General features: G+C 43.2%; 1 protein-coding gene across 1 annotated transcript; it reads left to right on the top strand.

Annotated features, from left to right (window-relative positions):
* The first annotated feature begins 1,908 nt into the window (after positions 1-1,908).
* PARK7 (Parkinsonism associated deglycase) lies at positions 1,909-10,402 on the top strand. The gene is made up of 7 exons (XM_067311254.1): positions 1,909-1,989; positions 4,346-4,463; positions 5,428-5,529; positions 6,192-6,251; positions 7,077-7,146; positions 8,869-8,955; positions 9,934-10,402. Exons 2-7 carry the CDS (start codon positions 4,374-4,376, stop codon positions 10,092-10,094), a joined length of 570 nt encoding a protein of 189 aa, XP_067167355.1. The 5' UTR covers positions 1,909-1,989; positions 4,346-4,373; the 3' UTR covers positions 10,095-10,402.
* The last annotated feature ends 5,087 nt before the right edge of the window (positions 10,403-15,489 follow it).

Here is a 15,489-nt window from a genome sequence, read left to right as displayed (position 1 = left end):
AACGGTGATGGTGATGCAACAAAAGCATGCAGGTGCACAGAGGGCGGTGGCGAAGAAGGCAACGTGCTGGTCCCCGTCTCTGGGTGGGTGGGAGAAGGAGCGATGGGTTTGAACTGCAGCCAGGGCCACGTCAGGCATCAGCAGGTATCTGTAGGGACATCGACGGGCTGGGATGCAGCCCTGCAAAGGCGGTGGCCTTTGCCTGATGGCAGAGCGGGAGCAAGGCCACGGCTGGGGGCGCGGGGTGGGAGCCTTTCCCTGACGGCAGAGCAGGAGCAAGACTGCGACTGGGGCACGGGGGGGAAGAGCGGTGGCTCCTGCGGCGCCGCAGCGGAGTGGCGCCGCGGCCCTCAGCGGCTCGGGAGCACCGTGAGGTCAGGGCCAATCGGGTCAATCAGGGCCAATCGCGTGCCCTCGGCCAATCCCCGTCCGCTCCCGGGTGGGCGGGGCCTCGCGCCGCTCGTGGTGCCGGCGCCGCCCTTTGCCCTTTGGCCGGGAGGGCATGCAGTGAGATGGGGCGTGCGAGCAGGCCGTGCGGCCGGCCCGGGCTGGGCGAGGCAAGGTGCCAGTCACAGCCGTGGTCACACAGACCCTCTGCCTCACCCCATACCTCCTACAAAAGCTGGGTTTTGCGCTGAGAGACATGCTTTGCTGTGCTGCAGTTTGGAGTAAGGTTAGGAGCAGAGCTTAGAAAACAAGGCTGTCATTCTTTGAAAATTCTGGTTATGCTAAAGTAAGCTTGTGTTGCTGTGGCCAGGCTGCTTTGGTGTGTGTGTGCCATAGCAGCGAATAGTGTTTTTAATGTGTTCTGGGGCCTCTAGGATACAATAACCTTCACATACTGTGTAAGACATAAGATGTGCTTCACTGGGTCTGACTATGTGCGGAACTTGGTGGAGACCATCTCAGCTTTCTGCAGTCAGCTGAATGTGAAAGCAGCAGAAATAAATAGAAGGGAAAACAGTGAGGAAAGAGTTTTCTAGAATATATAACTTATAAGCAAACATCCACTTCAACTCTCATACGGATAGATTTGCAGTAACAACAGGACTGGTCTAGTGGAAGTCTTGACTGAAGTTCATTGTGGTCAGTAAACCTGAGCTCTCTACATTGTCTCAGGTAAGACAGCAGAAGCCTTCAGACATGCTAAGAAAGTGTCTACCACATCTTGTGTTTCTTCCCTGAAAGCTACTCTCTTGTTACGTGACATAGACGTGTGTTTCTCTGCCAGAGCTCTAGCAAGTCCATTAGCTGGGAACCAGACCCTTGAAGGAATGGTCAGCACCTGCAAGTAGCAGTTTTTCAGAAAAGGACTCTCTGTGGTCTTGCAGGGTCCTCTTAACAGCTCGCTCTTTCTTCCCAAACACTGAAATTTCTCCTTAGGAAAACTAGGAAAAAATTCTGTCCCAGAGCAATGGGAATTTTCAATGGACCATGTTACTTAGGAAACTGGGATGCCAATTAAGAGTTTTAGATGGAATTTGGAGGAGGATAATGAATTAGTTCAGCACTTTTTGACAGGGAGCACCTTTTAAGTGCGAGGGCTGCCTGAGAAAAAGCACAAGAAGCTTGTTTTAAGGAATGTAGGAAAGAAGTAGGTTAAGTCGGATGGCTTGGGGTGAGAGCTGACGCCTTGCTGTAGAAGTCTTTGAAACTGGAGGTGTGTAACTTGTGATGATGATAGCATAGGTGGGTCATGCTGTCAAAGCGTTGGGCTCGGAAAATGCACTGCAAAGCTGCGTTCTGAGTGAACACAAGGAGGAAACCTGACAAAGGGAAAGGGAGCGCAGAACAATGTCAGAGACGTCGGCAAGTGCTAAGCCGAGGCTTGGTCGGGCCGAGCGACCCCGGCGCGGCTCTGACGGGGAGGTTGCGACGCTGGCGCGGCGGCTGCCGGGGGCGGGCGAGCGCGGCGGGGACACGCGCGGCGGGGCGGCCCGGGCGGGGGCGGGGACACGCGCGCGCGCTACTGCTCGCCCGTCGGCTGAGGTGAGTCGCGGCGCCGCGGCCCGGCGCGGCCCGCTGGGGCGCGGCGCGGCGGGTGTGGCCGCAGGAGCCCCGCGGCGCCGCCCGCGGCCCTCGGAGGGTGGCGGGCGCGGGGTGAGGAGCGGCCCGGGCCCGGCCGCCGCTTGCGGGGCCGCGGAGGGGCCTGCCGGGAGTGCGGCAGCCGCCGGAAGCCCCGCGGGGCCTCCGCCCCGAGCTCCGTGGTGGCCGCAGGCGGCTGGGGAAGGCCCCTCGCTTGCCTTTCGGGGCCCCGGTCTCCTGATTCCTGTTGTGACGGGCGTGATGGCGGATTCTGCAGCCTAGCCGTGTACTGGCTGTTTGCGGCCTCCTGAAATTTGACCTGCGCATTTGAACTGCGTCAAATGGTGCTGGGGCTCAAAATAAACGCATAAATATGTAGAGATGTGGGCATTTCTCTAGGCTGGCTGAGCTGATAATCTGCAGAAGCTCTCCTGCTTCTGGTATGTGAGCGATGAAGTGTGTGATTTTTTTTTCAGCAAGCTTTTCTAGAGTTGCTGCTTCTGCCGTTTGCCAGAAGTCACCATCTTGAGAAATGTACACTTACCCGTGTAAGGAGACGCATTTAGCTTAAAGGTTTGGGGCAGCCTGTGCACATGCCAGCACTGAGAAGCAAATAGAAGACTTATTAAGCCGTGTGTAGACGGCTTGTTAAATGAAGTGGCTGGTATGTCTGTATAACCTGACTCTGCCTTGTTGGAGAACTTAGTCTTACTCTGGTAGCATTTACAGCATGGCAGGTATTTACATATGCACCCGCATAAAGAAAAGTACTAATGCTGAAGAATTTGTGGAATATATGATGATAAACATCTACAGATAGCAGGGAGAGACTGCATCCTGCTAGGTTAGGGAAAATAGAAAAGCTTTCAGGATCAGATGCCCATTTGCATCTAAAGACTTGAAAACTTGAAAGAGAGGAATACAAACTACCTATCTACAGTGTTTATCTACATTAAGAGGCAAGTGCAGTATTTCAGCTTTGCAGCTCTTCAGGCTGTCTATTGCTAGGTAGTCAAATCTGTATGAAAATTAATTTTGCAAATTCAACGTATACCTTCCAGAAGAGCAGCTCTTAAGTATCCCTAGGCTCTCCTGAAGTCATTGCTAATGTCTGTGATTTGTGTGTACTCAGCTCAGTTGGTCTTGTATTTGACAGTACAGAAAACTATACTAAAAGTAGGATTTGATTCACAGAACTAGTTTGTTTAGGCCAGTTCTATATGCTGCAGGACCTTTTGCTCTATATTACTGCATTACAGAAACAGCCTCTTTCTCAGTGGGACTAAGAGTAGAGAGCAAAGGTGAAAATACATGAATCTGAAGCAAGGTTGGGGGGGGGGGGGATAGATTTCTTTGGTCTAGGCAACTAAACGTGGATCTTATTTTAAGAAGAGCTCCCAGGTGCTATGTGCATTTCTGGGTAGAAATTCCCTCTATAGGGAAAAATCCCTGTCTCATAGAATGGATGAACCATGAAATGCCTTCTTTCACACCACAGATGCTTTCACAGACTTCTGTCAGACTAGCATGAGTTAATGTGTATTTTATGTGATGTAGTTAATTTAATGTATTTATATTTTTAATTTTAAGTTTCATTTAATTTAAGTTAATTTAATTTAATCTTCAAATGGAAATGTGGCCATAAACCTCAATGTGAAATTAGGAGCTAAAAAAAATTCTTAAGCCTAGTTTGTTCCATTCGCTGCGTTCTGTGGCCTGCTCCCCCATCACACATGTGCATACGCTTTTCTCCCCCACAAAACTGTGAAATACCCAGAAAATCTATTGCTCAGATTTGCAGAGGCACTGGTCGAGTCATTATAAGTCACAGGAAACTCTTCATGAAGTGTGCTGTGCGGAAACTAAATACCAGACGTGAGGTCAAAGCTCACATAAACCCTTTTAATAAACCCTGACCCTGGGTAGGAGTGAGTAGTCTGGGTGTGAGCGAGGGTGTGCAAACTGAAAACAACCCTGCCACCCACCCTGAACCCTTCTCTCTGTCAGACTCAAGTCATGTAAAGTCTTGATTAGGTCAGGCTGTTTCCTGTTCTGATGCTGAGGTGCTCTGCCTCCCACTGGACAAACTTTTTAGTCCCTTAATTCACAATGTATCCTTTGTGAAAAGTTCTTTAAATAGAATTGTTATGAATCTTCATTAAAGCTAGTGAACTTATTTTGAGATGGTATAGGTGAAAGATAATGCAAAAATGCAAATTTCTTAATGAAGGATTTGCACTAAGGGATTTGCCCTCTAACCACATCTATCTCTCTCTCTCATTCGCCACCTCCTCCCAACTCCTTCCTTCTTGCCTGATAGGAGCCCTTTGTGCAGCGTACTGTAAGACATGGCCTCGAAAAGAGCATTGGTGATTCTGGCAAAAGGAGCAGAAGAAATGGAAACTGTTATCCCCACTGATGTTATGAGAAGAGCTGGAGTGAGTATGCAGATAATAAAAAATCTTTTAATGAGCATTTGTTCAAGTGAATATCTTTGCCTCAAAATTGTGTTTGTTGGGAGTTCAAGGGCTAGACTGTTGTTTGGGATGAAAATTCATCTACGCCCTCTTACTGATTAGCAAATATTTGTGCCACACCCCAAATAAGCATCCATTACTAGACAACATTTGCGCAAAAGATGAACATTTGGAGTATGAGGCTGGTGGAAACTAGAGCAGATGTTTCAAGTAAATCTTATTCTCTCAGAAAACACGACAACTCCCATGCATAGCACCAGAAAGTGCTTTTCTTTAGGGGTCTGAACAGCTCTGTACTCATCAGGTGCATGACCTTACCTACCTCTTCTAGAGCTACTTTAAAAATTCTTTTCTCAAGTTGAATTCTCTCTAGTGGCATTCCTCATGCTGAAAATGAACACCAACGTCTCACATATAGAAATCACCAAATAAAAATTACCTTCTCCTTCCACCTCTGTCATTCCATTAATGTCCTCCTTCATTTTTTGGGTGTCAGGCACAAACTTGTCTGCTTATTTAGTGAAGGTGTGCTATGCTATGCACATCCGTGATATTACAGCCAGGTGCCTGAAAGTGGAGAGAGAATTTAACATATTATAATTGTGTTTGAGAATGGCTCGAACCTGCAAAGAGACTTCAATCTGATCTACTTAGTCTGGGTTGTGTTGTTTTGTTTTGTTTAAAACTTGTGGGATCAGATATTCTTTAAAAGTACTGTTTGAAAAGTTGAACTGTTAGTGGTATTTGTCAATCTCCAGGTGAATATCACTGCTGCTTGGGGAAACATAAGTGTTGTTCTGTTTTTGACAGCTTTCAGTATTGCTCGGCTTGTTCTGTGTGCTACTTTAGAGCTAATAGCTAAGAAAAAAAAACCTAAGTTAGTGTATTTTCATGAATTGTAATGCTATATGTATTCTTCTATTAGATCAAGGTGACTGTTGCAGGCCTAACAGGAAAAGAACCAGTGCAGTGCAGTCGAGATGTCTTCATTTGTCCTGATGCCAGTCTAGAGGATGCCAGAAAAGAGGTTGGTCACTCTGATCTGTTGTAATGACTAATATGGCTTTTCTCACAGTTTAAGAAGTGAATTTGGAAAGTTGCTACGTTACCTTTAGAAATACGTTGCACGCTGGCTTTATGCAGCAGTAACTCACAGAACTGCACATTCTGCCATTCTCTCTGCTAGTGTAGTCCTGCTTCTCAGTGTGCTGGGATCAGACGCATCTCTGAACTCTGAACAGGTATTTGTTTTTACAAAGCATCAAACTTAGAGCTTTATTTTGTGTGTTAGTCAGATGGCCCAGCAAAGCGCCTTGATTTGGAACAACAGAAAACTTCTGATGGAAAGCTAAATACAATTAGAGCTGTACAGTAAGCTTGGAGGAAAAACACTTGTCCTCTCAGTGCAGAACTGCCATTTGCCTGATGGAGCTCTTAACTTCATCAGGCTTAAAACTTGGTTCTGAGACAGCCTTTATCAACAATAGACTTTTCCTTGTATGGGAAACAATATTTTATTCCATTTAATGGAACAGATTCTTTGCTCTTAAAGTCAGTGTCTTTCAGTGGAAGAAAAGATAGATCTCCGCTTCTCACCTGGCTTGGTTTTAATGGCCTCAAAACGATGCAATGAATATATCAGCCTCTGTTCTATGAAACTGTGCTAAGTTTTATCTTCTGTTTGGTCAGGGGCCTTATGATGTTGTGGTCTTGCCTGGAGGTAATCTTGGAGCTCAGAACTTGTCAGAGGTAAAATTCTGGTATCTTAAAGATTCAAAGATATACTCTTGGGTAGTGGGTGGTCTACACTTGCTTAGTAATCCTGCAAATTCAGTTCAATGCCTGAAAATTCTCTTTGAATGAATCAGTAAGAGGTAACTAATGGTTTATTATCTTAAGCCTATTGTGTATATATAATTGGGACAACAGGGTAAATTCTTGGACTTTGAGTAGCTAGTCAAGCAGAGTAAAAAGAAGGATGCTCTGTATTGTGGGAAGGTCTCTGTTCATAATTATACAAAGATACAACCATCACAAATGAATATTTAATTTCATGAAGCATAAAACAGGCTGAACCCACAGGAGCCTGTGTTCCTTTGCTCAAGAATTCTGTCTCTGTCGAAGCTATCTTAGAGGTGGTATAAATACCATGTGGAAGGTGGGCAGACAAACAAGTTGATCTATCAGATAGGATTTAGATGGTATCACATAGTTTTTAAGGCCTGGAATATGAGACAAATATCGCATCTAAATCTTTTTAAGAATGATAGAGACTGTCTGGACTAATCTCATGAATACTCTTTCCTCTTTGTCTCGTGTGAAGTTCTCAAACAAGTACTTCCTATGGCAATAGAATAACCATCTTTTATGCAGGGCAAGTATTTCCTTTTATTGGTTTCAGATTATCCCCTTCTTAGTGTTTTCATTGCCCTCTGACCTGAGACAGGATGAGAGTGAGTTGTTGGTTAGTTTTCTTTGTAAAACTTTTTTATGAATTTGCAGTGGAAAACATTTCAACTGTGCTTTGAATAATCAACCCGAAACAATGATTTGTGATATGGCTTCTTTTTACAGTCTACTGCTGTGAAAGACATTTTGAAGGACCAGGAAAGCAGGAAAGGCCTGATTGCTGCTATATGTGCAGGTGGGTTAATAAGACATCTTACTTTGTGAAGTACTTGGATGTTTTGAAGGGACATGCAGACAGTTGTCCTGTCTTAGAAATCTGTGTCCCTGTAATTTAGTAGCAGGAAAATATACTGTATACGTACCCTTCAGCATTTGAATATTGTGTAAATCTAACAGGAGAAGATCTGTAAAATATTATGATACTTATCCTGCAAGTCCTGTTTGATACCCAGTTCTTTCCAATCATAAGGTGTTAGATTAGTGGCTTAAAAATACAGAGTGAAATATAATGTACTAGGATGTTTTATAAAATACCTGCTTATCCTGGTGATCTTTCACCAGGACACAGTGCTGACAGAACATCGTTGCTATAAATTTGTCTGATATAAAATAGCATGGCCCTCTTCTGCCCTTAAGCTTCAGAAGGAAGGCTGTAAATATAGAATTACAGGCTGACCCTTCCTCATCTGAGTGGCAGCAGAAGACAGAAGCATTTTGAGGAGATGGTTGTCGACTTGCATGTTCTGCACAGCTAAGTGTCTAGCTTATTCCTTTATAAGCATCGTATGTAAAAAAGCAAGATGAACAGTTGCAAGTATTCTCAGCTGAAATGCAAGATTGGCCTAGGTATAGTCTATAGCCTATGGCCTGGCTGAGCGTGAAGAGTGGCGATGAGTGCGTAAAAGAAACTGTCTAATGGAATGTATTTATGTATTTTCACTTTTGTTTTCTGATACATCACTGGGGTTTAAGAGGTGTAGAAGGGCAGGCCTTGATCTTCCTTGCTTTCATCGATGTTAGGTGAAATGCATACAGAGTTGTGAACATTCTTGAACTTGACAGTGGTAGCCGTCTACTTCTTTTCCTATTTCTGTTGCAGAATAATTGTAAATTCTCAGTTGCCTAATAAAGGCAACTTGTGATCAGGACAGTTCATTTAGATAAAACACTTCTCAGAGCAGATTCTAGCTAAACACCAAGTCAGTTATTTCCTAGAATACATCTGAAATGAGTCAAATGTGCAAAAATGAAACTCACGTCATGCAAATCCTACCTTCGGTTTCTTTTGGAATTCCCGTAAGGATTTTCTGTCAGATGATATACTTCTTTACACAAAATCCTTCCTCAATTCAGGCCAAGGAGGAAGTATCAGAAGAGAAGGGAAGGTAAGAAAAGAGAAGAGAAAAGAAAATAAGAGAGAAGAGAAAGCCAAAAACTTAGTAGTTAGCCCATCATCTGTCCAAAATACTGCTTGGCACATGAATCCAACATGTAAAGGCTTTTTCTAATGAAATCCTTATACAAATTCTCTAAAACCAAGACTTAACAATGTAGTAAAATATTTGTAGCTAATTAGTGTTCAGGTTGAAATGCAAGCTTTTTCTTATTTAGTTTCAAGTAGCTTTAAATAAAATGTATCCTTCGGAAGTGAAATGACCATTGTACTTGCCTTCATAAGACAGTACACTCGTTGGTAGGATAGCTGCCTAAACTTTCTCTGTTGTTCTTATGTTTTTCTGAACAGGGTGTTTTGTGTAATAAAATGGGAGAGAGGGGATAGCTACATTCCTTCTGAGGCTTCTTTTTTCAGAGATAGGGCCAGGATCAGTTTTATAAAAAGCAGTCTGTCCATAGTGAGCTTTGGGCCCTTGAGGGCCTTGTGCCTGGATGCGTGTTCTTAAAAGTGTTTCTATACTGCAGAAGACAGTTCCTCACTGGTGTAACTTTGTCCTTACAGGTCCTACTGCCCTTCTGGCACATGGGATAGGTTTTGGAAGCAAAGTCACAACACATCCTTTGGCCAAAGATAAAATGATGGATGGAGGTATGTAATGATGTTCATAATTTTCTCTCTAAACTCCTGTCAGAAAATACTTTAGCTGCACCCTTTGTTTAAAGAAAGTATAATAACTTTGTACCTTATTTTGCATCTTTGAATTTCAATCATGCTTTCCTGAATATAATGAAATTTCAACTGGATGTGCTAAGACTGTATCTTTAAGTCAGTTTAGCCTGAAAATACAGGGCTGTGTTAGCATTCCCATCCTCAGGGAAACTACTCTTCTGCTATCATGCTAGAAACATTTTTTCCCAAGTCCTCTTGAGACTGAGCCATCTCTTGTTCTTTTGGTTCATTGCCTCAGTGGCCCCAACAGCAAGCCCAGGCAGTACTTTTTTTTTCTCTCCCACAAGTAGTGCTTTGGTGCTGTGAGCAGCTAGTGGGCCATGTTTCCTTCTCATACGTAAAGACAGTGCTGGTGAAGCACTGTAAAGAAGTCATTCTGTGAATAGTAACAAGTCTGAAAGGTGAGCAGGAGATGGCAGGGTCTCTCCAGTTTCTTCTGAGTGCATTTGGGAAAAAGAAAGTTGTAAACAGATGCACAAAAGCAGTCAGACCTCCAAAAGTAACTTTACGGGAACTGGCAGGCACAGTGAGTGCCTCTTGATAAGTTTGTACAATCAGAGGTGCGCTCACACACCATGTAAATAAGCTGCTGGAGCTCCATGCGGGGCCTTCTCCCCCTGCCCAGGACTCCTGCAGGCAGTGACAACCTGCTTGGCTCCTTCAGTGCTGGGGATGTGTGTGGAGGGGAAACAGGAGCCCCAGGTGGGTTGCTCACAGGTGGCAGCTGAAGCGCCTCCAGCAGTGCGTGACGCCATCGGCCAGGGCCACTGCTCCTCAGCTGCTATAGCCTGCAGGCAGCATGTGGGTGGTGCCCTCCAGCTGGACTCTGCCCTGTGGTGGTGGCTGCAGGCACTGTGCTTGTAGACTGACCCTCTTTCTGTTGTGTCCCCCCACAAGCACACTACTGCTACTCCGAGAGCCGTGTGGAGAAAGATGGGAACATCCTCACCAGCCGCGGCCCTGGTACCAGCTTTGAGTTTGGGTTGGCCATTGTTGAAACACTGATGGGGAAGGAGGTGGCTGAACAGGTGAAGGCGCCCCTAATATTGAAAGAGTGAAATTCTAATCAAGGACAGGGAGTAGAACGATTTCAGATGGAGAGTCCTGACCTTCCTAGAATAATTGAAAGATACACCATCATAAATACAGTCTAAATGTGGGTGAATTTCGCAGCTGTACTCTCTTAAACTGTACTCTCCTATACCTTACAAACCAGCGGTCTTTATTCCTGGAAAAAAATCCTGTTAGCAAACAACTTCAGCACTAAAAAGCAGCCAGCATCTGATAATCTTAGTTAGCTCTTGGATGGCATTTAAAAATCACATGGACAAATGTTTGCTGATTAAATAAAAATGAAGCAACCCTGCTTGTGTGTTGTTTGTGTGTTTTCTCCCAACCCAGAGCTATGAAACCTTTTTACCACTATGGCTAGTGATGTACTTATTCAAAACAACTTACATCTAGAATCTCGCACAGTTCTTCTGAAGTATGACCTGAAATTGATTATCAAGTTGTTTATTGATTTAGAATTTGTTAAAACAATATTTACTTTCCTTTATACAAATAAGGCCGTTACCTAATACTTATTCTAAGACAGCATGGGACTAAATTAAAAGTGAGAATATTCTTACCTGGTCAAGAAGCCTAGAGTTCTTACAGCCAGCAGGTTACCCATGTTACTGTTGGAATTTGTCTTCTAAATTAAACGATTGCAGATTCATTGAGATACTTAGGCAACTAGTCATCGGCATAAAGCAGGAAATTTGGACTTAATAGCTTGCCACTAGTAGCAATGGTTATTTCTGGTAACTATAAATCTGAACTTGCTACAGGCCTGGCTATAAGTAGTATCTGCCTTATCACAGCTTAGAGGGTTTGCTAGGTAGTTCTGGAGGAACTAGTGGAGCTACATCCTTATAAGAACTGGGGATCAATTCGTATCTTTGCTGCCTTACTTTTACCAAAGAACTGTGCTCAGCTGTTGCCTCACTCTGTCAGCAGCCACACTTACAAGATGGCACCTGAGTAAACTCTGAAGTTTCCACAGCATCTGGAGACTTGGTTCTGTACATGTCTCAAGTGCACAGCTGAAACTCTGAAAAATGACTGCATAGGTACCTTTACAATTGCTCGTTTTGATGGAAAACAAGATCATTCTCAGTTGCTGCACTTCAGTAATGGAATATGTAGGTACTTTGGCAAATTTAGAACTAAGAAAAGTCTCTACAGTGTTACTATCCACTGGGGGAACTGCTTTAGCTGTACGGTCTCCTCTAATTTGTTAAGGAAATCTTTCATAAGTTTCTCTAGCTTTGAAATTGCTCAAGATATGCAAAAAATTGTAATTATGTAAAACTGGACATGTTTGTTCATCAAATCTGCAAGTCTAACTGGTACTGCCATGCAAATGTAAACTAAATGGTGGAGAGATTCTTTGTCCTAGAATCTGGAAGAATCACTTGGTTTCTAAATGGGCATGATTAGGAATGCAAGAAAAGCTGTGTGTTCCTGGGCTGTAGGACTACTTTATAGCATTAGGAGGAAAACATTTCCATATTTGCATTGTATTTAGACTTCCAGAAATATTTTAATACAAGACATCTACAAAGAGGCCAGGAGTTTGATTATACTTTTTTTTTATTATTATTATTCCAAGGCTAAGAGAGTTCAGTTTACAGAAATAAGGTTTTCATTGTGTAGATTTGTGCTTTCCCATTCATATTAAAGTAATAATAGGAAAAGCAGTCAAATGAGCTTAGATCCCATTAGCGTATCTGGTTAGCTTGCAGATTCTTTCATTGTGTTCAACAAAAGGACTCAGTTAATAAAGTGCAAGAATGCTACTTCCATCACTGTTTTCTTCATCAGGCGGGCACTTTTCTTAGCCTTTTATGTTGCTGATGGCCAGCAAACCTGAATTTACATGGCTCCTCTGTTTCCAGCCAAGGTGTTATTAACTCAGTCTTTCAGATATAAGTTAGTGAAAGTGTATGAATTAGTCAGATTAGGCTACTTTTCTTATTACAGGAAGTTTTAAGAAGGAAATTTGCTGATGTAAAAACAGAAATTGCCTTCCAACTTCTGAAAGGCTTCTTTCTTCCCTCCTTATCCAGTTCATATAGAGATTCCTTGGATGTTACATAGCTCTTTTCCTATAGTCCCCTATATCTGCCGCTGAAAGATGAGATGAAGAACATTCTGCTCAGGGTGTTTTGTGACCATGGGAAATTTCATGTTGCTTCACTACTGGCAAGCTTTAGCTTTAGAGCTTTCAGTAATCAGGTATTTACTGCCACAGAACTTGGCCTAAAATGATAATCCTCTCTAGCATCTAATATTTTGTTACGTGACAGTTGGAGCATTTGGGGAGAAGGTGATCAGTTAGCAGCTGTTGTATGTCTGGTATCATCTCTCAAGGGTGGTGGACTTTTTCTCGTGGTTGGTTCTGGTTGTTGTGTAGGCTTGAATGCATATTTGAAAGTGAGCTCTTTTTATTGTATTGAGAGTTTAAAAATATTACATAATTTAGTAACAGGCATGTACACTAGATGGCATAGATACTAGTTTGAGCAGTGAACATTTGCAATGCTGAAAAATATCTTCCATCAGAAGTTGTATAAATAAATGAAGGAGCGCTGAGTGAGAATAAACAAAAACATGTGGAGTGTGAGGAGTCCAGCTTTGCTGCAGTTCCTTGGCAAGTTCCTTTCCAGAAAAGCAAAAGCAAGCAGGCTCTACATAGTACTGTAATGTAAGCACACACAAATCCTAACCCAGGAATATGTCCCTCTGAGCAACAGAGAGAGGCATGACTTTTAAAATAGGTGGAGACAAACACAACCATAATGTATGCAAAACAGCCTGCACACCAGTGCTGACAGCTGTAAAAGTATACAAGCCATTATGCTTCATCCAGTAATTACAAGCCTTAGGCAGCTTGCTAGCCATTTTGAGTATGCATACTATCTGGAAGGACCTAACTACAAGACATGAAACACAGTGAAACTCAGAGCAAAGAATCGTTACTTAATCAGATTGTCTTGTTTGGTCTTTCAACAAAAAGAGGCATTGTGATGCAGGAAACTAGCAGCGATCCCAAAATGATGTAAGACAGTTTTCTTGCAGGAGCCTTGATGAGACTGGTGACTGTTAGTTGTAAAGATCAGCATGTAGCAGAGAAGAAGGAAGGTGCCAGCCATGAAAATAATCACAAGACCTGTATCTATTCTGTCATTCATGTTGACATATTGTACTTCCAGATAAAAGGATGCATTGCTGTTACATTGGAGACTGCATTTCAGTAGAACATGAGATGCAGTTTTTGAAGTCTGAAAAGTAAGCAACAAAACACTGAATGAGTGAATGAATGAAATTTGCAGTTGCTGGAATTGTTAAGTAGTAATTAGTTAAATGTATTTAGAATGTGGTCTTGCACGTGTTACAGCTGTGTGAAATGAAGTCTGGAAAGGAAACAAAATATGTAAAATGAGAGCTGAGCAGGTTCTAGCACAGACATGCTTACTTGCTGCTCTGAGCTGTCAGCTGAGTGGCTCACTCCGATAATATTTCCTGGCTCTCAACTTTCCTGGAGATCTAGTAGTTCCTTCCAGCATCATCACATGGCGGGAAGTTAAGAGGTTTCTGGGAAGGACATCAAAAAGGGCCAGGCTGCCCCTGCCAGAACAATGTATCTGGACTTCAGCCTCTTCCCTGCCAGGCTCTGAGAAGCATCTAAGGAAGGGAAGAGGCTAGGAGCAGGTTGTATGAGTTGCTCTAGCAGATACAGTCTCAGACACTGGCAGGGCTCATTCAGTAGTACACTTTCAGTGGGGACAGGCATGCCATGGCAGACCTTACCGTTCCAGAACTGCCAGACCTGCTGCACACAAATCCTCTGTGTCTAAAAGTATCCACTTTTCTCATATATACACACTGAGCAGAGCCCTGTGCGTGCACAGTAGGCTTAGCCACACAGCCCAGAGGCACTGTGGGATAAGGCCTTCCCTGCCCTTGGAGGCACTGCCTTGTGAGGCTGGAAAGATTGGAAACATTCTCCTAGATCATCTAGTGGCAAAGGAGATCCTGCATTGGAGGGTCTGGACTTTGTGAGGGAACTGAACCCAGGTCTCCTGTATCCTGAGTACTCTAACCAATAGATAACCAATAGTAGATAAATTATTGGTGCATCTTTTTCTGGACACGTTTTGGGATATAGGACTGACATAAATGACTGGCTCCAGAAGAGGGTTCAGAATTGTAAAACCCGGTCTCAGACACAGATGAGTCTCTGTGAGAAAGAGCATGAGACATAGCTATCTCCTAAGATTGTCTTACTAACCAGTTCCCACAGCTCCCCAGTCAGCAAATACTTTTTTATTTATCCTATTTTTAGGGACGTAAATTGCCCCTTATATTGTATAGGTGCACTGAGGACTCTCCTAGGTAGTGCAGCAAAATAAGTACTGCAGAGCTCAGTGTTGAACCCAGTATCTTTAGTGGGTCTAGACCCTTACTGCTTTCCACAAGGATGTTCTGTGTGCTAGAAGCTGTCACTGGCTGAGGTGCAGCTTTTGTACTTGGGCTTGTTGTTCTTTTGCTTAACTTCATTCAACAGCTTCTAATTATACCCTTTGTATGACCTTAAATAATTCTTCCCTCCTTAGGGTTTACTCCCCTTAGAGTCTTGCAGATACTCATGTACCATTTAACAATTTAATTCAAGGGCATTCCATTAATGATAGAGGGAGAGAGAAGTAAAGTTGTGCAAGGATATTGTGCAACCACTTGTATTCTCAAGGGTGGATTTATTTCTGGAGAGACTCATGTAGCAAGGGTGGCAGTGAAGTTTCCTCAGCTGCTGAAGTTTCCCAGGAAGACTAGGGACATAATGGTTTTCAGAGCAACACTTTCTGATTCCTAATATTAATGACAAAACGCTTGGAAAAGTATAAAAGGGAAAATTTCCACAAGATTAGAAGTATGCCCAGAACTCTGCTCTGTAAGTTAATGCAGTCATCTGATCAGATTTGTGAATGGCCTATGAACGTTCAGCATATTAGGTAGAGTTGACATTAGAAGCAATGTTCAGCTCACCACTTTTGGTTCTGATGTGGCAGGCCTCACCAAGATACAAACACCTACCAGGCAGTTGCTGTTTCTCAGCTGTCCCAATTCACAGCTTTTCATACAGTTACAAGACAGGATCTGTAAGGAAGGCCTGGACAATTTAGGGGGGCCTCTCCACAAGTGCATTGTAAAACAGAAAGGGAGAATTTAGCCAAACTAAAACAGCCATAGCGAAATAATCAGCCCTAAGAAATAACAATTAATGGAGGAGAGGGGGAAGAGAACAACAGAAATGTCTGTACTGAGATAGTTAAAGATATACTTAAAATGAATCAGCTTTTATATCTTGTTCAGTACAGTATGAAGAAATAAATATAATTAATTCTT

This window comes from Apteryx mantelli, chromosome 26 (assembly GCF_036417845.1).
Source record: "Apteryx mantelli isolate bAptMan1 chromosome 26, bAptMan1.hap1, whole genome shotgun sequence".
In the NCBI taxonomy this organism is placed as follows: domain Eukaryota; kingdom Metazoa; phylum Chordata; class Aves; order Apterygiformes; family Apterygidae; genus Apteryx; species Apteryx mantelli.
The sequence above is the reverse complement of the archived record's forward strand: the minus strand, read 5'-3'. Positions and strand labels throughout refer to the sequence as shown.